The sequence below is a fragment of the Mastomys coucha genome, unplaced genomic scaffold, assembly GCF_008632895.1.
Source record: "Mastomys coucha isolate ucsf_1 unplaced genomic scaffold, UCSF_Mcou_1 pScaffold7, whole genome shotgun sequence".
Lineage (NCBI taxonomy): Eukaryota > Metazoa > Chordata > Mammalia > Rodentia > Muridae > Mastomys > Mastomys coucha.
Genome location: NW_022196913.1, coordinates 49564628 through 49591133, shown reverse-complemented (window position 1 = coordinate 49591133; position 26506 = coordinate 49564628). Strand labels below are relative to the sequence as shown.

Below are 26506 nucleotides of genomic sequence, written 5' to 3'. Positions count from 1 at the left end.
AAAAAAAAAAACAACAAACCTTAAGAATTAGTTCTTGGTGTTTTTGTTGAATAATGTGATTCTATCCTTAGAAGCAACTGATGAATAAATTCTACTAGTTACTGGATTTTAAAAACTCCCCATTAGGCCTTTAAGATGGCATTTGCTGTAACGTGTTTTATGTATATGGCATGCCCTGTCAGGCGGAAGCAAAGACCAAAAGAATGGCCAAAAGAACGGCCCCAGTCTCTTATTCTGTGTGGCATTTCTGCTTCTAAGATTGCAAGCTAGCATCAAAGTCAGTCGAAGAGTTTTCCTTCCTCTCTCAAGTCTGTCTCATATTTTAACTTTGTTGTTGTTGTAGTTTAGAAATTGAACTGAGGACCTCAGGTGTACAGGCACACATTGTACCATCCCAGGCCTGTGCGTAAACATATGAAGTGAAGAATTTATGAAATCCAACACCAATTAGGAGTACATTACATTCTTGCTTATTTTGCCTGTGAGGTAATGAGGAAAAAGCATGTAAGGACTTGACAGTGAGGACTTTAGTGTCACTTGGAGAGACTTCACAGTGGCTTATTTCTCTCAGGCATGCTTAGCATTGGCAGTTCTAAGAGGAATGGTGTTAGTGTGGGCATTATTTTAAGTTATTAACCTAGGAAATTACTTCTTACAGTTTTAATTTGTTGATGAATTCTACCAAGATTATTAAGTGTCTGCTCTTGGTCTCTAAGATATGTCAGTATGTTTATGTATTTGTCTTTAAGAAGCTTGTTTATGATGGGGGTAAAGATGTTTGAAGAAAGTGTGGAGATTTACATCCTGCCTTTTCATTTTGATTCTGGGGCTCATGCTTGCTCCCTCACTCGATCTTTCTCTGCACTGCCCACCCCCCCAGCCCACACCCCGCCCCAGACAGGGTTTCTCTGCGTAGCTCTGGCTATCCTGGAACTCATTTGCAGACCAGGCTGGCCTTGAACTCACCTACCTCTGCTTCCCACGTGCCAGGATTAAAGGTGTGCATCACTGCTAAGCAGTTAACTTTTCAGACCTAGCTGAGTCTTTCTTCTGAAACTTTGCCAGATGCCATACTCTGGCCTGGCTGGGAACTCGCTAGGATGATGCTTTACACTGAAGAGGAACTGACACTCTGACAACTTGTTTATGTATTAAACTACATAAAAATAGACCTTGAAATGACAGTTGTGACCCTTAATATTATCTTTCAAATTTCTACAAAGATTATAGACCACTATTGCATGATCAATAATTATAGCAATAGATCATTTTAGGAACCAATTGGTATAAGCTTTTGTCACATATTACATTTGATATCTTGAACAAAGATATCAAATACAGCCATTCTGTTTCATTACCCTTTCAGTGGAACATAGTATAAACTTGACAGCAAAAATTGTACCTTTCATAGAACTAAATCTGAGCACCACAAAAAGGAATTGTGTGGGAATATTGCCTGTCAGTCTTGAAAAAAGGACTTATCTGTTGAATACATGTGATGCTTCATGATTTGTCTGAGCTTTTTTTGGAGGTTGGCATTAAGAAAGTACCTGTGGGCTCTTATGGACCTTCCACTTATGCGTTTGAAGGCAGCTGTGGAGTTCCCACTAACTCAGGAGACCACTGGCTTAAGGAGAATTCCAGATGGAGGGAGAAGTCAGGCGAGCAACTGACCTAAGAAACCCTTGGTGGTTCTTCTGTGCCTGTCCTGTCCAGGACTGCCCATTGTGCACTTATAGGCATGTGAACTACAGTTTGCTTCCATTTGAGGAATCAGTGGTCACCCTAAGATAGGAGAGATGACTGAAAACACTGGAATATACTGACATCTATCAGCATTCTGTTCTGTGTCAGTACAGGATTAACTTTTGAAAAGACAGAGACGGGCAGTGGTGGCACATGCCTTTAATCCCAGCACTTGAGAGGCAGAGGCAGGTAGATTTCTGAGTTCGAGGCCAGCCTGGTCTACAGAGTGAGTTCCAGGATAGCCAGGCTACACAGAGAAACCCTGTCTCGAAAAACAAAAAACAAACAAATGAAAAGACAGACACTCCTTCACACAATGTGAAGAAAAGAAAAGGTTAAGCCCATCACGTGCATTTAAGAAACCATCCTGGGAGCTCATTTAAATACTTTAGCAGCCCTTCCAAAGTACAGCTCTCCACAAACCTTGCTGAGGCTCAGTTAATTTTTCCTGGTTAATGTATAACTGGAGAGGCTTTGTGTCTTGTCTGCACCCACTCTAATTTTTCCAGAATCCCATCTGAGACCATCTTTAAGAATTGTGGTTACTGCCAAAGTCTTGAAGCCATTTTTTTCTGCTAACTAGCATGTTGCTACTGCTAAGACAGGATCTCCCTGTGATCCAGCCTGTTTGGTTCTCATGGCAATCTTCCTGCATCAGCCACCTACGTTATGATTGTTGTCCTCTGCCATCACACCCAGCAAAGCTATAGTCTTTATAGTGTGCTGTTAGTGTGTGCTGGCTATTAGCTTTTGGATGTGCATGGGTTTGTGTGTAAGTACAGTGCCCTCGGACAGCAGAAGAGGGTGTCAGACCCCCAGAAGCTGGAGTGAATAGTCAGTTGTGAACTGCTTGATGTGGATACTGGAAAGCAACAGCCCTGGCCGCTGGCTTTTGAGAGAGAATGTGCCAACTCACTCTGACTAGCACTCTGTGGTAATCACATGACAGAATTTACTTGTTTATATTGTGACAGGGTCTCATGTAGCCCTACGTGTGAACTCCTGATATATTTGTCTCCACCTACCAAGTGGTAGGATTTAGGTATGTGCCACCACACCTGGGATGGGGACTCATCCCAGGAGAAAAGCAGCTCAGCATTTTTTCAGTAGCTATTCATTGCCTGCCGCTCTACATTTCAACTCTTGACAAGCTGAAATCAGCAGTAACCTTGACAATGTTCTGCCAGCTGCAGTTTACTGTATAGCATGAAATGGCTTCCCCATTATTGATTAGGATAGTTATATTATTCTCTACAACAATGCTTTGTAGTTCTCTCGTTCTGTGGCTGGCAAAATGTCATGAGTAAATTTGCTTCTTGCTGCATGCTGCCTACATTTGAGCCACTGAGTGGAGTTAGAAGCCTCTCTCTCCTGAGTTCTGGCTTGTCCTGCCATTGGCTCACTGAAAAACCTGCCACCTTTCCCTTGCCCCCTCATCACACTGTTGGCTTTTTGATCTCACTGCACAGTGCTCTTCCGAAAGCAGGGGAGGAGGCACAGCAATGGCAGAGAGTGGCTACTCTGAAAGCTAACATGTATGTAATTTACTGGATTATCTTCAACCAAATAGGCTTTTGTTTTGTTTGTGAAAAGTGTTTTTGTCATTGGCCTAAATTAAAATTCAGGGAGAAAGTATATGGCAAATAGCTGTTGTGGCCAGCAGGTTGTAGAACCTTGATATAGTGCCTTCTCTCTCCTTTCTGAGCAGACACCTTTTTATTTGCATTACCTCTACTCCTCCCTCTCCAATTAAAGACCTTTTTCCTATAATTGATGTTACACATACATGTATGCATACATACATGTGCACACCTATAGCCTACTGAGCCCTGTTTATTGTTATTCTTACATCCATGAGTTTGTGGCTGATCGCTTGGGTTTGTATAACCTGTGGGAACTCATCCCAAGAGAAGACAGATTCACTTTTCAGTAGCCATTTTCAGTAGCTCATAGCTCTTCATTTAGGGCGTAGGCCTTGTGAAATTTTTATTTGTGTTGGCATACTGAGTAAACAAGTGTGTGTGTGCACGCGCGCGCGCATGCACATACATGCAGGTAGAAAGTTGAAGTTGGTGTCAAGTGTCTTCCTATATCCATTTTAGTTTCTGTACTGAGGCTGGGCCTTCTGCTGAGCCTGGAGCTCACTGACCCAGTGAGCCACCTTGCCCAGGGACCTGTGTCTGCCTGCCAAGTGCTAGAATTACAAGTGAGTGGTGCTACACCTGCCTGACTTTAAATGGGTTCTGTGGTCTGGTCATCAGGCTTGTCATCAGGGTTTTGCATTATAAAGCACAAAAGTTTTGTTTTCTCAGACTGTTTTAAAGTGGACTTGTGCCACAGTATCCTTTCTTTGGGTAGGGGAGACTGGGGTAGGGACTTTTGATATTGCTCTGCAGATCTGGGACCCACTTCACACTGGGGTTGAGAGAAACCAACCGCCTTGTATCTCCTGTCTTCATAAATACTCTGCACCCTCTCAGGAGACATTTGCCATGTTGTATACAAGTTGTGAACATGACACCTTCTAGTCTGTGTTGAAGCAGATGGCTAAGCATTATGGTCTTGACCCCAGAGCCTAGGCTCTTTCTGCTCCACCGTTCCTTATGGGAAGGAAGGAAGCCGAGTGTTGTGTATTTCTCCTCTGAGTGGTTAATATGCTGGCACCTCACCATTGGGAGCAGCTGCCGTGTCCTGTTAGAGTGTGGATCTTTAACGGTTTGATTGAGTATAGCATTGAGGTTATACAGTCACCTTTCAGTGTATACCTGAACATTTTAATGCATTTTAAAAGTGGTTATTGCTATAGAACAATATCTCTGAAGATGCTTTTCTGTTCCTAATTGCAACTTCAGATAGACATAACCCGTTTTCCGTCTGTAGACTTTTCTGGATATTTCATGTTAATGACACGTACTATATGTATTCACTTGGTTTCTTTCCTTTACATATGTGTTGAGAAAGCTGTATATTACAATAAGTATCTAGTACTTCGTTTCTTTTTGTGAGTAACGTTACCATAAACATTGTCATAAACATAAACTACCCAGATCTCCCTTCACTTATCTTAGGTAGATCTTGGGATAGACGTGGCTGAGTTGTGTGGTCAGGTTTCTTAGAGAAGCCACTGAGCTTTCCAGGATGACACTGACATTTTACATTCCTACTGGCAGTGTGGTGCAGTTAGAGTTTCTGCTTCTTTTTGTTTGCACGTGGTAGTACGATTTGTTACGTTTTTTGTCCTGCTGAAGTTTGATCCAAGGATAACACATGCTAGAGAAGTGCTCTCTTATGAAGAGATACCTAAGCCTTTATCTGTCTTTTTAAATTATAGCCATAAAAGTGAGTGTGCAATATTTCATGGGATTTTGATTTGTGCTGACTAATCACTACTGATATTGAGCATTTTAGAGCAGTATGAAGGCTGGCACAGAGCTGGTCACTTGGTGTGCATGTACCTTTGAGGCTAACACTCCGTGCTAACTACTTTTTCATCAGTGCGCCAGTGTCTCTGAAAGAAGCAGCTTCAGTTCATGAAGGATTTATTTTGGTTCATTGTTCGAAAAAATAAATAAATAAATAAATAAAAAGACCATTTGTCAGGGAAGACATCCCAGCAGCAAGATCAGTTGGCGCTGTGGCAGCATGAACATGTGACATCTGGACACATTGTGGTGACAGGCAGGAAGCAGCAAGTTGGTGCTAGAACTAGAATAGTTACTCCCGAGGGCTGGAGAAACGGTCTACTTGTTAAGAGCATTGACCACTTTTCCAGAGAACTCAGGCTCAATTTCCTGCACCCACATGGCAGCTAATGTGAGATTTCGGCGTGGGTCCCCCACTGGAGAAGAAACAGGAGGGAGATCATTGTAAATTACATGAGGTTTATTATTGCCAGTATACTGGGTTCGTCCTGCTTTCAGAGCACTTTTTATACCCTTCAGTACATAAGTTTACAGCATGAGTTGGTTATCTCTCATTGGTGGAGCCTCGTTGTCTTTTGTCCTCATTGACCTTCATGCCCCAGGTGAGGGGGAGATACAGACTGCATGTAGGAGGGGTGAGGGGGGAATCCACCCTCCCAGGGACGTTTCCTGGAACCTGGCATTACTCCCCACAATTAGGGCATCTCCTGGGGACTGATGTTTGCTCAGTAAACCCTTCTGAAGCTCTGTCTTTAGGCTTAATGGACATTCCTTGCTCCTTGGTATTTTTATGAGGTGTCCCTATTTGCTCAATTTTTACACTAACTGCACTTCTACGTAATTCCATGCTCTCTTCTGGGCTCTTAAGTGGTCTGTATGCATGTGATAACTCTTCAGGGGAAAAAAACAAAGACCCATTTTCCAGAGATCACTTCTAAACCCCATTTCAAAAGACTTTGCAAACTCTCAAAACAGCCACCAACTGGGAATTAGTGCTCGTACCTGAGAGCCTTGGGGACAGTTTGTATTCCAGCCATGACATACTTGTTCCACGAGGCAGCCAGTCTCTGGCTCCTGGTCTGATTCTTCCCACAGTTTCTATTTCCTGGTGCATTCTGTGATGAAGTCACTGCTGCACGCCCCACTGTCGAGCAGTGCCCAGAGCCTCTGTGGGGGCCATAGCTTCACCATGGTGCTGGGCTACAGAGCCTCTGTGGGGGCCATAGCTTCACCATGGTGCTGGGCTGCACGCTCCACTGTGGAGCAGTGCCCTGAGCCTCTGTGGGGGCCATAGCTTCACCATGGTGCTGGGCTGCACGCTCCACTGTGGAACAGTGCCCTGAGCCTCTGTAGGGGCCATAGCTTCACCATGGTGCTGGGCTGCACGCTCCACTGTGGAGCAGTGCCCTGAGCCTCTGTGGGGGCCATAGCTTCACCATCATGGTGGGCTGCTTCCTCCGAGAAGGCAAGCAAACCCTTCTCTCCTGACTGCTTCCTTTTGAGAGTTTTCCTTATAGCAGTACAAAAATAACTATTCATTTATTAAACCAGTTCTGTATCTGAATCTGTATGGTTGTGTTAATCCCAAAGATGGGAGGAGAGAGACCACCAATTCAAATCCTCATGTCCAAACTAATTAAAGCAAGCTTTTTTTCATATTCGCATCTCCTTTTTTAAAAATTTTTTATTAGATATTTTCTTTATTTACATGCCATATGATATCTCCTTTCCCAGTTTCCCCTCCAAAAATAAAACTAAAAAAAAAAGAAAAGAAAAAGAAAAAAATAAATAAATGAAAGAAAGAAAAAAAAGGAAAACAAACAAACAAAAACCCAAACCCTATTTCCTCCCCACTCCCCCTGTTCACCAACCCACTCCCTCCTGCTTACTGGCCCTGGCATTCCCCTACACTGGGGCATAGAACCTTCACAGGGCCAAGGGCCTCTCCTCCCATTGATGACCGACTAGGCCATCCTCTGCTATACATATGCTGGTGGAGCCATGAGTCCCATCATGTGTACTCTTTGGTTGGTGGTTTAATCCCTGGGAGCTCTGAGGGTACTAGTTAGTTCATATTGTTGTTTGTCCTGAGGGGCTGCAAACCCTTCAGCTCCTTGGGTTCTTTCTCTAGCTCCTTCATTGTGGACCCTGTACTCAGTTCAATGGATGGCTGTGAGCCTCTACTTCTGTATTAGTTGGGCACTGTCAGAACCTCTCAGGAGACAGCTATATCAGGCTCCTGTCAGCCAGCACTTGCCGGCATCTACAATAGTGTCTGGATTTGATGGTTGAATATGGGAAGGATTCTCAGGTGGAGCAGTCTCTGCTCTATAGTTAATCTCTGCAACTCCTTCCATGGGTATTTTGTTCCCCCTTTTAAGAAGGAACGAAGCATCCACACTTTGGTCTTCCTTCTTCTTGAGTTTCTTGTGGTTTGTAGATTGTATTTTGGGTATTTTGAGATTCTGGGCTAGTATCCACTTATCAGAGAGTACATACCATGTGTGTTCTTTTGTGATTGGGTTACCTCACTCAGAATGATATTTTTTAGTTCCAGCCATTTCATAAATTCATTGTTTTTAATAGCTGAGTAGTATTCCATTGTGTAGATATACCACATTTTCTGTATCCATTCCTCTGTTGAGGGACATCTGGGTTGTTTCCAGTTTCCAGTTATTATAAATAAGGCTGCTATGAACATGGTGGAGCATGTGTCCTTATTACATGTTGGAGCATCTTCTGAGTATATGTCCAGGAGTGGTATAGCTGGGTCCTCTGGTAGTACTATGTCCAATTTCCAGAGGAACCACCAAACTGATTTCCAGAGTGGTTGTACCAGCTTGCAATCCCACCAGCAATGAAGGAGTGTTCCTCTTTCTCCACAACCTCTCCAGCATCTGCTGTCACCTGAGTTTTTATCCTAGCCATTCTGACTGGTGTGAGATGGAATCTCAGGGTTGTTTTGATTTGCCTTCCCCTGATGACTAAGGATTTTGAACATTTTTTTAAGTGCTTCTCAGCCATTTGGTATTCATCAGTTGAGAATTCTTTGTTTAGCCTCTGTACCCCATTTTTTAATAGGGTTTTTTGGTTCTCTGGAATCTAACTTCTTGAGTTCTTTGTATGCATTGGATATTAGCCCTCTATCAGATATAGGATTGGTAAAGATCTTTCCCCAATTTGTTGGTTGCCGTTTTGTCCTATTGACAGTGTCTTTTGCCTTACAGAAGCTTTGCAATTTTATGAGGTCCCATTTATCAGTTCTTGATCTTAGAACATAGCCAGGGGGGTGGTGGCACACACCTTTAATCCCAGCACTTGGGAGGCAGAGGCAGGTGCATTTCTGAGTTCCAGGACAGCCAGGGCTACACAGAGAAACCCTGTCTTAAAAAGCAAGCTCTTTTTAGGCATGTACAGGGGCAGCCTCCTCCTAAGCCTGGGTTCTAGAGGTCAGCCTTGGATGTGTGTAAAACAAAGCTTTTACGGGTCAGTGGTAAGGAATTTCCAAGTGGAGGATTTGGTGGACGAAATAGATGGGTTACAGAAGCAGAACATAAGCATGATAAGTTAGTAATGACAACCCCTAAAAGAAAGACATGATTGCAAGATGGTCATAACAGCAGGCAGTCATAACAAGGTAGCTATAACAACCCTTTTGAAACAAAGGTAGGGTTGCAAGATGGCTATTAACCCTTTGAAACAAAGACATGACTGCCATTCATGAAACAAAGATATGACTGAAACAGACAGTTGAATGCCATTTGTAGTTAAGGTTACAAGTGGGGCATAGCCTAGTCCTTGAAAAACAGAGGTTTCATCATAAACTGGAGTGAACGTAGTTTGTCTTTACTATAAGATGGCTCTTTAGCTTAAGACGGAGGCAGATTAGTTCTTTAGTTTGCCAATATTTTCCTTGATTAGGGATTTTCAGTATATTTTGAAGTATAAATAAGACCTATTGTTTTGGTAGGGGTTTTGTTTGTTTGGTTGGTTTTGAGGTAAGATCTTCTAAGATAGGCTTGGTTGGTGTGAAACTTTCATTGTAAAGTATGTTGGCTTCAAACTTGTTATAACTCTGTCTTTTTGCCTCCTGAATCTGGGACTATTGACATGCACCACAATGATTAGCTTCAAATGTGTTCATTTTAATGGTTTCTTTTTGTTTGTTTGTTTGTTTTAAAGATTTATTTATTTATTTTATGTATAGGAGTACACTGTAGCTGTATAGATAGTTGTGAACATTCATGTGATTGCTGGGAATTGAATTTAGGACCTCTGCTGGATCCGGTCAACCCTGCTAGCGCAGTCCCTGCTTGCTCCAGCCCAAAGATTAAGTCCACTGTAGCTGATTTCAGACACATCAGAAGAGGGTGTCAGATCTCATTACAGATGGTTGTGAACCACCATGTGGTTTCTGGGATTTGAATTCAGGACCTTCAGAAGAACAGTCAGTGCTCTTACCCGCTGAGCCATCTCACCAGCCCAGTTTCTTTTAATTAAAAAAATTTTTTTAAAAAGTCTGCTTTCTTTCCATATCCCAGAACTCTGTTTCACTTGAGACTGAGGCCCTCCTGTTCTGTTTAGAAACTTTCTAATTGTCAGGTTCCATTTGGATGGGTGGTCATAGAAAGCTGTGTGAGGGAGTAGTGTTGTAGCTGAGAGAGGGGTGAATACAGTGTGTGGGTGTACATGCCTAGTTTGGCCATCTGGGTACAGTCATTAGGCTAGAGCACAGTGCTGCTCCTGGAAGTACTTTATGGAACCATCACAGCTAAATTAGCTGTAGACAGAGAGAATGACCAGAGCGGCTTTCAGCAAAGCCTCTGTGCCTTCCAGAAAGAAAGTGACTGAAAGCCAGCTCTGGGGCCATACCTCTAATCCAAGCCCTTGAAAGCCAGCTCTGGGCAGACCTCTTATCCAAGCTCTGGGGCAGACCTCTAATCCAAGCCCTTGAAAGCCAGCTCTGGGCAGACCTCTAATCCAAGGCCTTGAAAAGCTGAGGCAGGGCTATTGCCTGGGCTGCAGCCTGAATATCAACAACAACAACAAAAAAAAAGTCTGCATAGTTTGGGGAAAGATAATTGCTATTTAGGAGGCTGTTGATTAAGTACAAGAAGTACTTTGGCCTGCAGGAATTAGAATATTAGAGCCGTTTGAGAGCCTGCTTGTTTGAAATCTCCCAAGATGGCCAGTGGATTAGATTACATCAGTGTCTGTAGCTTCCACTCCATCCACAGGAAAGGAGGAGCTAGTTCCCATACCTCCTCCACATAGCAAGTCATTTTAAACATCTCCAGTACTTGCTTTCTTTCCTCTTCAAAATCTTTTGGAGTGTAGGAATTGGAAGCAAGTAAGTTCTTAATCCATGTATCATTTTATATTTGTTGATTTTGTTTTAAAATAACGTCTTTCTTATTTAGGGCATGTGGAGGGGAGTTGAGGGAGTAGAGACAGAGAAAGGCAGAGAGAGAGAGAGAGAGAGAGAATGAAGAGGAGGAGGAGAGGGCGGAGAGGAGGAGGAGAGGACGGAAGAGGAGCAGCAGCTGACCATGAACACGTGGAGAGAGAAGGGGGAGGGGAGTGGGGAGAAAAGAGACAGAGAGGAAGAGCAAGAGTAAAACAAGGTCTTCTGTAGCCAAGCTTGGTCTCAAGTTCTCTGTGTAAGGATGACCTTGGACTGAGCCTTCTCCCCCACTTAAGTGCTAGAGTCGCAGGTGTGTACCACCATGCCTTACCTGCATGTGTAGGCAGGCCAAATGTCAGCTTCAGGTGTTGTTCCTAAGAAGCCATCTGCCTTGTTTTGTGAGACAAGATCTCTGACTGGGACCTGGAACTTGTAACTTAGGCTAAGGTGACTGGCCAAGGAGCCCAGTCTCCCCTGTCACAGTCTCCCCTGTGCTGGGATTCCAAGTGCCCACCGCTGTGCCTAGCTGGAACCTGGAGGTGAGTGCTGAAACAGAGGCTGTGGAGACAGGCTGCTCACTGAGGTGCTCTCATGGCTGACTCAGCCTGCTGTCTTACACAACCCAGGGTCACTTGCTCAGGAGTGGCTTCTCCCACAGTAGGCTAGACCCTGCCACATCAGTCAAGAAAATGACCCACAGACTTGCTGCCCATTGGCCAGTCTCATGCAGGCATCTTCAACAGTTAGGGTTCCCTATCCCCAAATGACAAAAACAAAAAAACTGACCAGCACAAAGTGGAAGAAAGCATGACCGCAGGAGAATGTGGGTTGGTTTCAATTGGTGATGCTTTGATCACTGAACTTCTTCATTTCCGTTCTACACATGACTATAATCAAGTCATTCACTTTGTATTGCATACTGTGTTAACGCAGTGAGTGCAGCTTTACCTCTCTGTGACATCTGCTGGCATATGTCTCTTTGGGTGTGTGTATGTGCACCTTTTCTTTTGAAAAATTAGTTTATTACAGTTTTGCCTACTGGTCTTAATTTTATGACATGAAATTCCAAGTTGAAATGGTTTGAAAACATCTCCATTGTTTCTGGGAATGGGGAAGATGAGAACCCAGTTCACATCTGTGGTGCCAGCACCTGTGGTGCAGTGACTAGCTATACACTATGAGGTGAAGAGTGCCCCTCCACAGTGAGGGGAGACATGGTAGTGTCTGGTGATGGTGCTACTGGGTGGTGACTGTAGGCTTTTTTCCTTTTTAACATGTCACTGTTAAACACTCTCCAACAGCAAGTGCAGCATCTTAATGCCACCGACCTTACTCCAGGCCACCAAGCCCTTCTGTTGAGTCCTTGTATCATGCCTGAGGCCTCAGTCCGAAGGGTTTTGTAATGGATCTTTTGCAGGGAAGGAAGGGGAAGGCTGCTGCTGCCATGTACCCCTGAGCTAGCCTCTGTCCTGGTTAGTTATTTAAACTGCAGCCAGGAAAGTGAGTGTGGATACACCTTCCATCTAATTCTAAGTGTCATGCTCTCATTTCAAAGATCCCGAATCCTTTCATGGTGAACTCATAGGATTCATAGAATTTTACTAAAAACTACATAGAATTTGGGGTTCTTTATTTCTTTCCAATCAAAAGTAAGTAAAACCAGACAATAGTACTGAATATGATAGCCGCTCAGCCCATGCCCTCTTAGTAATGGGATTTGAAGAGTGAGTACAGACTAAAAGCTATGCATCCAGAATGCAACCATGAGTGCCCCTTTGGGCTCATCCCTCCATGTGACCACATGCCCAGGACAGAGCAGACCTCAGGGAAGGCTCCCTGACCAGCCAGTAAACCTTGCCTTTACATTGTGTTCCTGTCACATATTTTTGTAAAAGCCAAGACAATAGCCATTTCGTTCAGAATACTTAATTTATAGAGATGTAATAAGTGTTCCAGAGCTGCAGACACCAGAATAGTATTCCTGTGCCTGAGTTTAGGAAACTGTACTCCCAGGAGTCATTCATAGTCACTGCATATGGTGAACAACTGTGGAACTGTTGCAAATTCTTTGTAGTGTTACAAACATGACTTATTCTGACTTCTAGATCTGGCCTCGTTCTTGACTGCGGCATGGTAGGTAAGGATCTTCCTTTCATAGTTGCATGCACAAAATTTAGACTAAGTACCACTTAGTACTGGAGAGAAGTGTGTGTGTGTACAGGGCTATCCCTTAATTTTATTTTTTAAGATTTATTTATTTTATGTATATGAGTACACTGTAGCTGTCTTCAGACACACCAGAAGAGGGCATCAGATCCCATTGCAGATGATTGTGAGCCACCATGTGATTGCTGGGAATTGAACTCAGGACTTCTGGAAGAGCAGCCAGTGCTCTTAACCGCTGAGCCATCTCTCCAGCCCCAAGGCTATTCCTTTATGTGTGTTTTCCAAGTAGGGCAAGACTCTGTAAGAAGTCTTTTTGTAATTTTCTTTTTGAGAATGGCTTGACTTGACCTGGGGTGTAGCCTATTGATAAAACTTGTGTGGTTGGTATGTGTTAGTGCCTAGGGTCCTTGCCAGCATCATAAAAGGTCAATAAATAAAAGCATTAATTGCAGCATTCTAAATTGCTTTTTTATAAGACACTAAATAAAACTTTTAAATGCTATTGAAATGCAAGGTTTGGAACTTGATGATTTTAAAATACATGTAATATCTTTTTGTTTGTTTGGTTGGTTGGTTGGTTGGTTGGTTTTTCAAGACAGGGTTTCTCCTGTCTTCTGTTTAGCCCTGGCTTTCCTGGAGCTCACATAGACCAGGCTGGCCTTGAACTCAGAAATCCACCTGCCTCTGCCTCCCAAGTGCTGGGATTAAAGGCATGCACCACCACGGCCCGGCTTGTATTGTCTCTTATGGGGTAGTTTGTATTCATGCCTTGTGTTGGGGCAGGGAAACAGGAGAAACTTCAGGAACTGGTGAGCACATTATTGTGGGAACCATCGCAGGAAGGACTTAGATAATAAAACCATGGAAGAGATGGTTTCAACTAGAGTAATGTCTTCTTATCTTAGAAGTCTTCAGTTCCTGCACAGTTTTAGTACAGTTAGATATGTTTAATAAGCCAGATGTGGCAAGAAGTAATTGGCAATGCTGCAGTCAGGGACTTTTATAAAGTAACATCAGAAACAACAGCTGCTGAAGAATGAAGGATGAAGCTGGGACTTGGTACGGCCAGAAGTACTGTAGGGACGGAGAAGGGAAGGACTCTGAACCCCAGGGAGCAGCTGTGAGGGAAGGCACAGAGAAACAGGCCCTCTGGCCCATTGACCATGCATGTCAGTGGGGCGGCCTCTCTGCAGGATGCTTTGGCTGTTCCTTGCCGCCCAACCCAGAAGATGCACTGTTGGACATTTGTCTTAGAAATCACTTATTTTCACATAGAAACTTGTAGAAATGTTTGTAGTAGCTTTATCATAATAGCCCAAAGCTGAAATCTACTCATCCATCCTTGGGACACCAATGACCATGAATTCCCCCAGAAATACAAGAAACATGTTTTCAGCTCCTGGAGCGTTGGAGCTGCACCCAAGGCTGAGTGAGAAAAGCCTTGTAGGAGTCTGTTGCTGTTGCATTTATAGGACAGCAGAAGTACAGATTTGGAGAATAGTTCAGCTACATAGATTATAGTTTTCTGAAATGTGTGTTTCCTGACAAAGTATGATAACACTAGATTGTAGCTAGTACACATTTTTAAAAAGTAATCCTTAAGCTAGGTGGTGGCGGTGTGTCTTTAATTGCAGAACTCAGGAGGCAGAGGCAGGGTTTAAGTCTCTGGGTGGACTTGGCTTCTTCCCCAGAACAGATAGCCAGAGTCACTTTTCCTTAGGAAGGACTCTGGGACCAAGATTCCACTGTGTGTCAGAGTGCGATGCTTTTTAATTCGGTGTTGCTTCTTGGTACTGCTTAGTGGATGACGTCAGGGCGGCTCTTGTCTCCCTGCAGCCCAGCAGTTGTGTTTAGTTTTAAATGTCATTTTAAGTCCATAACCCAGACTCTCTTCATCCCATCTCTGGAGGGTTTCCTCAAACATAAGGAATTCAGATGGAAATCCACACTACTAGTAATTCAGACACTTGAGGTCATTATAGTAGTCCTAAGAAAATGACACTCCTTTACAGATGGTCTTGAGTCAGTTAGAATATGACATTCTCTAAGAAAATCCCTTTTGATAATTTCTAAATTGATCTTTTGTTTTTGAATGGCTTATCTTGGAATTGCTTCTTTTAAACCAGTTTACCTGACTGTGAATTGAAGGATGCTAATGTGTTTAGAGTTGAATTACACTAGTGTGCTGGGCAGTCGTGGCGTATTTAACACATATGTGGACTGTCAAAGCAGAACAAATGTGTACGTGTCCTCTGCCTGTAGGCTTTGCTGAGTACACTCTGCGGATATATTAAGGGCACTGGAAGCTGAGGAGGGCTTTAGTGCTGTACTTGATTTTGTTTCTTGCTAATGTCTGTCTGTCTCTCTGTCTCTCTGTGTTTGTGAAGGGGGAAGGGACAGATGGGGTGGAGGGAGAGAGGGGATGAATGAATGACTATCTCATATAGCCTGGGAATTCCCATCCCTCTGCCTCCAGCATTCAAGTGCTAGGATTAGGGGCATGCTCAGCAGTCCTGACCGCTTTGCTTATTGAACGTCTGTTACTGACATCGTGTTGCCTGTTAATATTAGCTGTGAGTTATTGTCCAGTGTGGTATTGCTGATAGTCTGTATATCCCACTCCTGAATCCTAACAACAACCTTAGGAAATGTGCATTTTTACTTCACTTGTGCAGAGGATAAAATGGCAGTTTGGGAAGGTTAAACTAGTTATAGCTAGCAAAAGATTTCTACCTGGGGTGTGTGAAAAGCTTGAGGGAAGCCAGTGAATGCAGAAGCAGTGGTTGAGCCAATGAGGGAAGCCTTATTGAAGGGGCTGTGAGTGGAGCAGGTGTTCACAGTGCCCTCTTGAGTCATCTGCCCAGAGAGTGGTTACCGTCTTGTCTCTGTTGTTGTAGCTAACATTGGTTTGTATTCCTGGCACGTGCACAGTACAAGAAAGTACAGAATATTCTAAGTCCCAGACATTATATACTTGGTATGAGATCCAAAAATACACAAACAAACAAACCCACCCTCCACTACTGAGTTTTAAGTCTGCCATCCATCAAGGACAGTGTGTTCAGGAGCTGATGGTGAAAGGGATGAAGTAGTACTGAGAGCAAAGGCAGGCCTAAGATCCGTTGCCCTGTGTGCTGCTTGTTCTGCTGAAGACTGTTTACCTACGTACTCTTGAATTGTGTGTGTTATCTCTGGCGTGTAAGTACCAGTGTCCACAGAGGGCAAAGGGATCAGATGCCCTGGAGCTGCAGTTACAGAAAGCTATAAGGTGCACTTTGTGGGTGCCAGGAATTGAATTCTGGTCCTCTACAAGAGGGACATGTGCTCTTAATTGCTGAGCCATCTCTCAAGGCTGGCTACATGATTCTTCCTCCAATTTTCTTACTGTATAATCACACTTAAATATCTTGCCAGTTTTCAGTGGCACCATCTTCCACCCCTAAGTGTTCTTCCCTTCTGAGTTTTAAGCTCAATGCTTAGCCAGGCTGGCACTGAGTCCAGGGACCTACCTTTCTCCACCCTTGGTGGTGCTGCAGTTACACAATAGACCACCATGCTCAGCTTACACACGTGCGGGGGATTGAGCCTCACATCTTCACACTTTTATATAAGCACTTTGCCCACTGAGCTGCCTCCCCCCCCCCCGAAAACCTTATTTTTAAAAAATTGTAACTGTGCCCATTAACAACACTCCTTCCCTTCCCCCTCCTCTTTCATTCTGCCAGTCCGTGGTGCTGTCTACCCAGGTGCCATAGTTTAGTCAAGAGTAGTCAGTCCTCTTTAGACTTGCTTATTTACTTAATATAATGTTCTTATATAATTATATATTACATGTATATATATATATATATATATGTATATGTATATATAATATAATCATGGGGTAGCATGTATCCAAATTTCCTTCCCTTTTCAGGCTGAATGACATTCAATATTGTGTTCTTACTGCATTTGTTGAAGGTTTCCTGTCTTTCTGGAACAGAACTGGTTGACAAGACATTAAAAAGAATGAAATATAGGTACATTCCTTCAGGAACTCAAATCTTTGCCTGTTTTATTGTATTTATAAATCAGTCTCAAAAGAACACTTGCTGCTCCTTCAGAGAATGAGATTTCAGTTCCCAGCACCTACACCAGTGGCTCACACCTGTCTATGTGACTAACTCCAGGGATTTAACAGCCTCTTCTCTGTGTGGCTATGCATAGAAACACACAGGCGCATAAATAACTGTTTAAAAAAAAAAAACAAGGAAGGATTTGATAGAAACAATCAGGATGGAGCAAGGTGGAGGGTCACCTGAGAAGTGGGCAGTGACTGAGGAGGAGCCCCTGCTGTGAGCAGGCAGTATGGTAGCCCCTGATGGTAGGAGGCTCCCAGCAGAGGCACAGGGCAAGGGCTCAGTAGTGGGAAGCAGTGTGCACATGGGGGTAGAATCTGTCACCTGTCCGGTCCCTGCTGGAGCTCTCACCACTACTGCTCTGCTTCCTCAGCTGAACTAGATACAGAGCACACACAGAAGGTCCTGGAAATGGAGCACACCCAGCAGCTGAAGCTGAAGGAGCGGCAGAAGTTCTTTGAGGAAGCTTTCCAGCAGGACATGGAACAGTACCTGTCCACAGGTTACCTGCAGATCGCAGAGAGGCGAGGTGAGCTGGGGCAGTTCCAGGCTGCCTGCAGAGTGGGGTGTGGGGTATAGTCCTTGTGGTTAGACCCTAAAATGAAACGTGACTGTCATGATCATTCCTTAAGGTGACATTACAATTAAAGATGAAATTATACTCATACAGGATTTTGAAAAGTATTTTGTTATTTTATGGTGTTCAGGATCTACCAAGGGTCATAAATATGCTAGGCAACTACTTGTCTGAGCCAGAAAAAAAAGTGTAGGTTAAAAAAGAAAAGAAATGACCTATAAAAGTGTGGTCTTTTTCTGTCTGTTGAGTCTATATGTCACTCCTACCACAGTCACCATCTTTGTAGCTGACCTCTCAATTGTCATCAGAGAGTTTCTCCCTGTCTTAGACAGGGTTTCTATTCCTGCACAAACATCATGACCTAGAAGCAAGTTGGGGAGGAAAGGGTGTATTCAGCTTACTTCCACATTGCTGTTCATCACCAGAGGAAGTCAGGACTGGAACTCAAGCAGGTCAGGAAGCAGGAGCTGACGCAGAGGCCATGGAGAGATGTTCCTTACTGGCTTGCTTCCCCTGGCTTGCTCAGCCTGCTCTCTTATAGAACCCAAGACTTCCAGCCCAGGGATGGCACCACCCACAAGGAGCCCTCCCCCCTTGATCACTAATTGAGAAAATGCCCCACAGCTGGGTCTCATGGAGGCACTTCCCCAACTGAAGCTCCCTTCTCTGTGATAACTCCAGCCTGTGTCAAGTTGACACACAAAACCAGCCAGTATACTCCCCCATGTTAAAAGTCTTTGAGGGGCTAGATATGGAGTCTTTGGTAGAATGAGTGATTTTCATGTCTGAGGCTCCTCAGGTGAACCATGGAGGGAGGGAGGTAGAAAGAAAGAAAGAGGGGGGGAAGGAGGGAGGCAGAGAGGAAGGAAGGACAGACAGACAGGGCATTTTTAAAGTGTGATTGTCTTTCTCAGAATAGACCAAAAAGGATGACCAGAAAGTCATCCTTTGGTACATGGGTTCCAGGATCCCCTCTGGAGACCAAAGTCCCTAGATGCACAAGTTTTATATTGAAATGGCATACTGTATGTAACCCTCGGTATCCATCCCCAAGCACTGTCAAGAATCTTCATGTTACTTACGTTCCCACAGTGTAAGTGCATGCTCATAGTCAGAGTGTACTGTTAGAGACACTGGGTAGAAAACACTTGGTAGCTGTGACAGACCAAACTGTGTTCTCCACCTACAGGCATAGAGGGCATGGATATGGAGGGCCACCTGTATTCTAATAACTTCTCTGGTTAAATTGGTGTTATGAGGAATAGCGTCCAGATTTATGAATGAACACCTTAGGGGTGACGACACAGGAGGGCTGGCTCCATCTTGTCTCCTGAGGAACGGCCGGCCTCCCTCTGGAGGTGCAGCTGGGTGGGCAGAGCTGCTGGATTTCCCCCGGGAGGGCATTGTGCAGTTTGGAGAGTCCCCGCCAGTGCTCCTTGCCTCCTGTGGCCTGCCACCCCTCCATCCCCCTTGTGCTCCCTTCTGTGGCTCCTGCTTTCTCAGCCCTACTCCTCACCTGTCACTCTGTTCCTTGTCATCAGTTGGATGTCCCCACCCAGAAAGGCGATAAGAACATGAGGAAGGATGGTTGTGCGGAGAACCTGCTGCCCCAGTATGTGCTCAGGATCACCAAAGTTAGCTTTTTAAACTCCTGGTCGGTAGCATAGGACTGAGGAGTCACATTTCTTTCCCAGGAGTCCGCTTCTTGCCCGTTTAAGCCACTAATGTAGAGGCCATGGTTTCCTAAGAACAGTGTTTGCTAACTCAGTGCCTGCCGCACCTCCTCTGGGACAAAGTGGGAACCTTGTGCCAGCGATTTGCCGAGTACCAAACAGAATAAACTACGTAATGCTGTGCCCCTTTAATACTGTTCCTCACATTGTGGCGACCCCCAGCTATAACATTATATGCACTGCTACTTCATAAGTGTAATTTTACTACTGTTATGGATCATAGTGTAAATAGCTAATATTCAGAATATCTGGCACGACCCAAAAGGGTCTTGACCCACACACAGGTTGAGAATTTGATAGAGGGTCTTGAGGCGTTCCTCACAGCACTGACACTGACATACAGCACGGTTCATGTCAGGAGATGGTGTCCTCCTTGGCCTATAGAGAGCCCTCTGTGTTCTTTCATGTGGCCAATATCAGTGTCTTAGTTATGGTTTTACTGCTGTGAAGAGGCACCATGACCAAGACAACTCTCATAAAGGAGAACATTTAATTGGGGCTGGCTTACAGTTTCAGAGGTTTAGTCCATTGTCATCATGGTGGGAAGCATGGCAGCATGCAGACAGATATAGCATTGAAGAGCTGAGAGGTTTTTTAAAAAAGATTTATTTATTTTTTTTTTATGTATATGTGTACACATTGTAGCTGTACAGATGGTTGTGAGCCTTCATCTGGTAGGGTATTGACTTTTAGGACCTCCGCTGGCTCTGGTCAACCTTACTGGCTGTGGTCAACCCTGCTCACTTAGTCCCTGCTCGCTCCAAACCCAAAGCTTTATTTATTATTATAAATAAGTACACTGTAGCTGTCTTCAGACACACCAGAAGAGGGAGTCAGATCTCATTACAGAAGGTTGTGAGCTACCATGTGGTTGCTAGGATTTGAACTCAGGACCTTCAGAAGAGCAGTCAGTGCTCTTACCTGCTGAGCCATCTCACCAGCCCGAGCTGAGAGTTTTATATCTTGCTGCACAAGCAGCAGCAAGAGAATGTATACCACACTAGGCTTAGCTTGAACATTGAAGACCTCAAGACCTTCCCCCACAATGACATACTTCCTTCAACAAGGCCACACCTACTCCAACAAGGCCACACCTCCTAATGGTGCCACTTGCTATGGGCCAAGCATTCAAATACATGAGTGTATAGGGACCATTCCTATTCAAACCACCACATTTCCACTCCCTGGTTCCCATAGGCATGTAGCCAAAACATAATGCAAAATTCATTTAGTCCAACTTCAAAAGTCCCCATAGCCTATCACAGTCTCAACAATGTTTAAAGTCCAAAGTTCAAAGTCTCTTCTGAGATTCATGCAAAGTGAAAATTCATCCCCTATAAAATTAAAATCAAAACACAGATCACATACTTCCAACATATGATGGCATAGGATATATATATGTTCCAAAATGGAAGAAATGAAGCATGTAAGGAAATACTGGATCAAGACCAAAAACCAGCTAGCCAAACTCTAAACGCTGCATTTTCACGTCTAATGCCAACTCCTTTTTCAGCTTTCCAACTCCTTTCAGCTTTGTTGACTGTAACACAGTTCTTTGTCTTGGGCTGGTTCCACTCCATGTTAGCAGTCTTCTCGGCAGGAGTCCCAGGGCTCTGGCATCTCTAACAGCTTGGGTCTCTAAGTGTATTCAGGCTTTATCTTCACAGCTTCACACAATGGCCTTGCAAAACCACTCCTGCCACATGCCTAGCCTCACCCGTTTCCTTTAGTCATGGCTGGAAATCTCATAACACCTTTCATGCAGTGGCCAATCTGGGACTCTAAGCAGGGACACCCGTGACACATTCCTGGCCTCAATGGCTTTCCTTAGACAAGTAGGGAAATTCCATCCTTGATTCTAAAGCTAGAACCACATGGCTAAGGCTGCCAAATTCTGCCACTTGCTGGGGCTGGAACCTGGTTCCCTCATTCAGTTACAACTTCACCAGCTATGTGTTTACTATGGTTTCCTTCACTGCCTGAGTTTGGCTGTCCTGGAACTTGCTCTATAGATCAGGCTGTCCTTGAACTCAGAGATCTGCATATCTCCAGCACCATACCTGGACCCAAACTGTTCTCTAATTCTTTTTACTAGCTTAGCTGGATGGGTCCTGCCCTAAAGATACTACTGTCTGTATTCCATTTATCATCTGGCTTTTCTTTAATTTGTTTATATCCTTTCTTCTTGTGGCCCTTTTCATTATAGATCCTTACAAGCGTGGCATTAATAACCACAGGGCATATTCTCTTTTGGAACTAGGCTCTTTTGGAATCGTGTCTGCAAATGCAATTAATTCAAAAATTCTTCAATTTAGCCTCAGGCAGATTTTTTTGAACATAGGCAAAAAGGAGTCACATACCAAAATATCACAAAAATAATCTCTAGCCAGGCGGTGGTGGTGCACGCCTTTAACCCAGCCCTTGGGAGGCAGAGGCAGGCGGATTTCGAGGCCAGCCTGGTCTACAGAGTGAGTTCCAGGACAGCCAGGGCTACACAGAGAAACCCTGCCTCAAAAAGCCAAATAAAATAATAATAATAATTAACAATAATAATAATAATAATAATAATAATAATCCTCTGAAGCTTCTTGAGCCAGGCTCCAACAGTTCCAATCACCCTGAGCAACAATCTTTCACGTTCTTACTAGTGTGGCCCGTTAAGCATCCCTAAAGCATTCCATTGCTTTCCTAACACAAAGTCCCAAACAAAGACTATGGGTAGGACTGTCAGAGCAATACCCTAGTCCTGGACACTAAGTTCTGTCTTAGTTGGGGTTTATTGCTGTGTAATGACCACGGACGGCAAAAGGAAAACACTGAAAGAATTCTTTGTTGCTGAGAAATTACACTCTACCCTATTCAGTTTGGGCTAGCATATCTTGGATGTATATTATAAGGCCAGAGGAGGCAAAGATGAAGAGAAAGGGCCCCTCAGATGTTTCTGTATTCTCAAGGAGACATGACACATAACCTCATGGAAGGGTGAGCTGAAGTGGATGGGTCCAAAGGCACTCTTCTCTGGCTGCCATGCCTTAGAAGCCAGCTAGGACCAGGTACTGCTGCATTTGGCAAAGAGAAGGCACACAGTAGGTCCTTGTTGTACAGACCATTATTCAGTGGGATAATCTCCGTAGTTCTGAACACCTCAAGAATAATTCTTCTTAAGCCACCAGAACATGTTTGAATATGTTTCGTAAGTAGATTACAAAAAGAAACCAGGCAGATGCTGCCAATATATGTCTTTCAAGCAAGCAGTTTAGAACAAGTTCGCCTGAACTGGGATGGAAGGGACTTTTCAATAGGAATCAGGTTCCTTGGCTGTGGAGAGCCTCTACAGACTTCCTCCCCAAACAAACACCCTACTTCAGGAAGGATCTCCATCTCTAGGGGTGGAGTGAAGTGATCCTTAATTTAGAACATCAGTCAACATGAAAAAATGTTTCTTGTGGGTAGGCAATTCCATGAGATCAGAAATAACAATGGGAACTTTTCTTCATTTTAAAAGTTTTAATTAAAGCCATGGAGCTTTTTATCCAGAAATGTGTCAGGAGAAAGTACAGATTCAGCTGTGAACTCCAGAGCCATGGTGAGGTTGGAAGCCTGTGCCTCAGGGATCAAAAGCAGGCCCCCCACAGGCCTGCAGCTCACAGTGCACTAAGACCTTGTGGGCCACAGAGGTCCTGTACCCAGCATGAGTCTGTGTGTGTTGGCCAACTCCTCCTGGGCATTAGGCGTGTCCTGAGTGTGGACCCAACATTCCAGAAGGCTGCTTTCCCCTTTCCCAGCAGGTATCAGTTGCAGATAGCTTCTTGGTTAGAGGTAGACCTTTGTGCTCACTTCCTCTTCTCTGTGCTGGGTTTTGTGTGGCTTGAACTTGAGCAGGCCTTGTTCATTTCTGTCACAACAGAGTTCATGTGTGTCTTAATTCAGTTGTGACTGGAAGGTGTTATTTCCTTGAAGTCAGCCTGCAACCTCTAGCTCTTTCAGTCTCTTCTTCCACATAAATGGAGGAGGGATGTGAAGATGACACCCCCACTTAGGACCAAATGCTCTGTCTTTACATTGTAGGGTTGTTTGTTGTGAGTCTGTGCTAACACCCATCTGTTGCAAGAAGTAGCTTCTCTGATAGAGTTGAGTAAGGCGCTGGTCTTTATGTGGAGCAGTGGGTAGCAGTAGTTTGTTATGTTCCTGTAGCATAATCATGATAGTCATTTTCCCTCTAGGTTTGTGACCTATCTAGTATCAGATGTGGGCCCCCTTACCAGTCTCAAAATAAGCTATGAGCCTCGAAGCTGACTTTTCAAAAGTGGACAGTCACTCCCATGACATTTGGGCCACTATTGCACGTGTATGTCTTGCAGGCAGGTCACTGGGTTAGTAGCTGGGTGACACTATTTCCTCCTCTTGTAGCATGTTGTCTTAGATATTTTTCTGTTACTCTGATAAGAGGCTTATAGTTTCAGGTTAGATTCCATGACCAGCATGACAGAGAGCATGCAATCATTCAGGCAGGCATGGAACTGAAGCACCTTGATCCCCAGGTGCACGTGCATACACACACGCAGACACACAAAACTGAAGAATGGTGTGAAGTTTTAAAACCACAGAGTGCACCCTAGTGATATACCTCCAACAATGCCACACCACCTAATCCACCAGTTTTACCAACTGGAAAGCAAGTACTCCAAATACGTAAGCTAATGGGAGCCATTCTCATCCAAACCACCATACATGCAAAGTACTTGAAGCACCATGAATGCTAGTCAGTAGCGTTGGGCACCAGCTTGATTTCTAATGCACAATGACATTAGTGGTCTCTTCAGGATAGGGCCTTACCATCAGACTGGAAGGTACCATTAGCCTTTGACAGTAAGTTATTTTATTCACTCTTTCATTGAGTCTACATGTTGACTTTCATGGTTCTCTGATAAAACAGTATTTCTCAAGGTGACTTGCTCTGGCCATCTTACATTTGTGTTTTGACCCTGTACCTACAGATTAGGACAGTTCACTGTGACTTTTTTAAGTGTTGCATTGTCGGCCGCCTTACCCGTCCAGTTAGAAGTAAGGAGGCAAACACCGAGCCCTTCTCCAAGCAGGTTTTATTCAGGAACCTTCGTATTTACTTCTTACTAGCTAGCTTCTCTTATATTCTTCTATATCTTCTTACATCTTACTTATTATTACTTACATCTTATTAGTTACATACTTATTCCTAATTCTATCTATATCTTACATCTATCCTTACATCTTACTTCTATATCTACATCTTCTCTCCTATCTCACTACCAGCCCCAATTCTAAATACTTACTCCTAATTCTACATACTTACTCACTACTTCTTATTCTCCCCTCATACTTATTATCTATCTATATCTATATCTACATCTATATCCAGCCCCCAACCCTTGTGGGTTAAATACTTTCCCTGGTCCCAATCAGCATCAGCTACGTGGCAAAGCACAATAGGCTACGGGAAAATCATGCCAGCTTGCATCACAAAGTAGAGGCACACAGCTTTTCCAACTAAGGCTTGTTTATCTCAATGCTCTCTGCTCTGGCCGAGACCAGGTGTTCAATATATATGTATAGGGTGGCAGCTGCGGCTCCCCACATTGCATTTCATTAAGTAATGGCTTGACTATATGGGACATTTGGCAATGCCCAAGGACATGGCAAGACTTTGCTTTTAAGTGGGTTAAAGGTATTCCACTGAATCTCACAGGCAGCGGCTGAGAGCACTGTCGAACTCCGCCCATCACCCAGGACAGCATCAGGCTTCTGATGCAGAGAATAAGTCTTGGTGTACAATAGTCCCCACCACACCCCGTTACTTTTTTGTTCTTCAGTAAACTTAGTCTGAAGTTTGATTGGAATTATAAGATGTATGTTTCTAAGACTCACACTGACCAAGTTTTCAATTCAGCGTTGGAAAATATCACTCTCGGTTTCTTCTGAGTGGATGAGCATTCCCTAGACATTGAATGGGACACTGGCTGCTCTGTTCCAGTGTTTATGGTTTCCAGGGAACATCAGCATGCCACTGCTCAGTCTTCACTTTGGCAAAAATCAGTTTTTGTAGCCAGGCATAGCAGTACTTGCTGTGTCTTTTTTCTGAGGTAAGACCTGACTCCACAGCCCTGCAGAGCATCCAGGCCAACCTTAAGCCAAGAGGTCTGCTTGTGTCTTCCTTCTGAGTGCTAAGACTAAAGGCACCAAGGCAACCTTTTTTTTTCCTATAAGAAATACAGACTCAGTTTTCTTTATTCTGCAGTAAGGCATCCAAAGCTAAGAATTTCCTGTTGGGATTCCATTTTAGCTAAATTTGACTTATTTGACATAAATTAGGTGGAAGTTTTTCTACTTCAGTTTGGACAGTTTTTTAAAACCATAATGAATAATCACAGCTGTGAATAAATTGTGGTGCTCTAAAAGCAGAGGCAGGAGAATCACAAAATTGGGGAGGTTGCGATACATAGCTTGAGCTGGCATGAACTCATGCCGAAGTCTCAGCCTCCCCTGTGCTGGGACTGCAGTGTGAGTCACTAGGCAGGCAGCTGGAGTTCACTTCTGTGTGGTGATTAGCTTGGCCTGTCCTGCAAGTTCCAGGCTGAGGTGAAAGGCTGGGCTAAAAGACTGCTGACACCACAGCACCCAACTACACTCCAGGAGTCCCTAAGGGGGAGTGCCACTCCCGACCCCACCCACAGCAGCTGTGACATTCATTAGTGCAGTTGCCTCTATGAGTTTCACACTGGAAAGCTGCGAAAGCTTTGGTGACATCCAATATGTTCAAGTCCATCTTGTCTAAGCTTATCCTGACTAGCTCAGAATGTCCTTGTCAAAACCATCAGCTTAACCTAGAGAGAAATTCACGCTAGTGAACTTGTGTGAGCCTAAAGCAAACTTGTGGGAGCGACTGCGTGTGCTCATGCCTAATGATGAGGGATTTATTGACTGTACCATCTACTTATTTTCTGCCTGTCTCACTTTCATCTTCAACTTGTGCTAAGTGTAACTTTCAGAGGTGAACTGGTTGGTTACCTGGTCCATCTTAGAAGGCTCACCAGCACTGACTTAACTTCCATCTATGCTATGTTTATGTTTTTGTGTATGCTGCCCCTCATTCTACAGCTGCCCCTCATCTGTGAAGCCCAAGGTTCATAATGTCTCACTCCTAGCATTACTCTCTTGGCTGCTAGCCCGCAGCTGACTGCCCAGTCCTAAGAAGGCATACTATATATGGCCTTGGGCACTCACGCCCTGTGGCCCTGACTCCTGCTCCTGAGCTGCTGTTCTCATGCTACAGCCATAAAATTGCAATTTTGGTTACATTGACA

At 44.1% G+C, this 26506-nt stretch overlaps 1 protein-coding gene across 2 annotated transcripts in view; it reads left to right on the top strand.

The window, feature by feature from the left end:
* Positions 1-26506, top strand: part of Dtnbp1 (dystrobrevin binding protein 1) — a 94352-nt gene that overhangs the window by 66302 nt on the left and 1544 nt on the right. For both annotated transcript variants that reach the window (XM_031359581.1, XM_031359582.1), the window contains exon 8: positions 17230-17385. In XM_031359581.1, coding sequence (XP_031215441.1) covers positions 17230-17385 — 156 coding nt within the window. The remainder of the gene's footprint in view (positions 1-17229; positions 17386-26506) is intronic.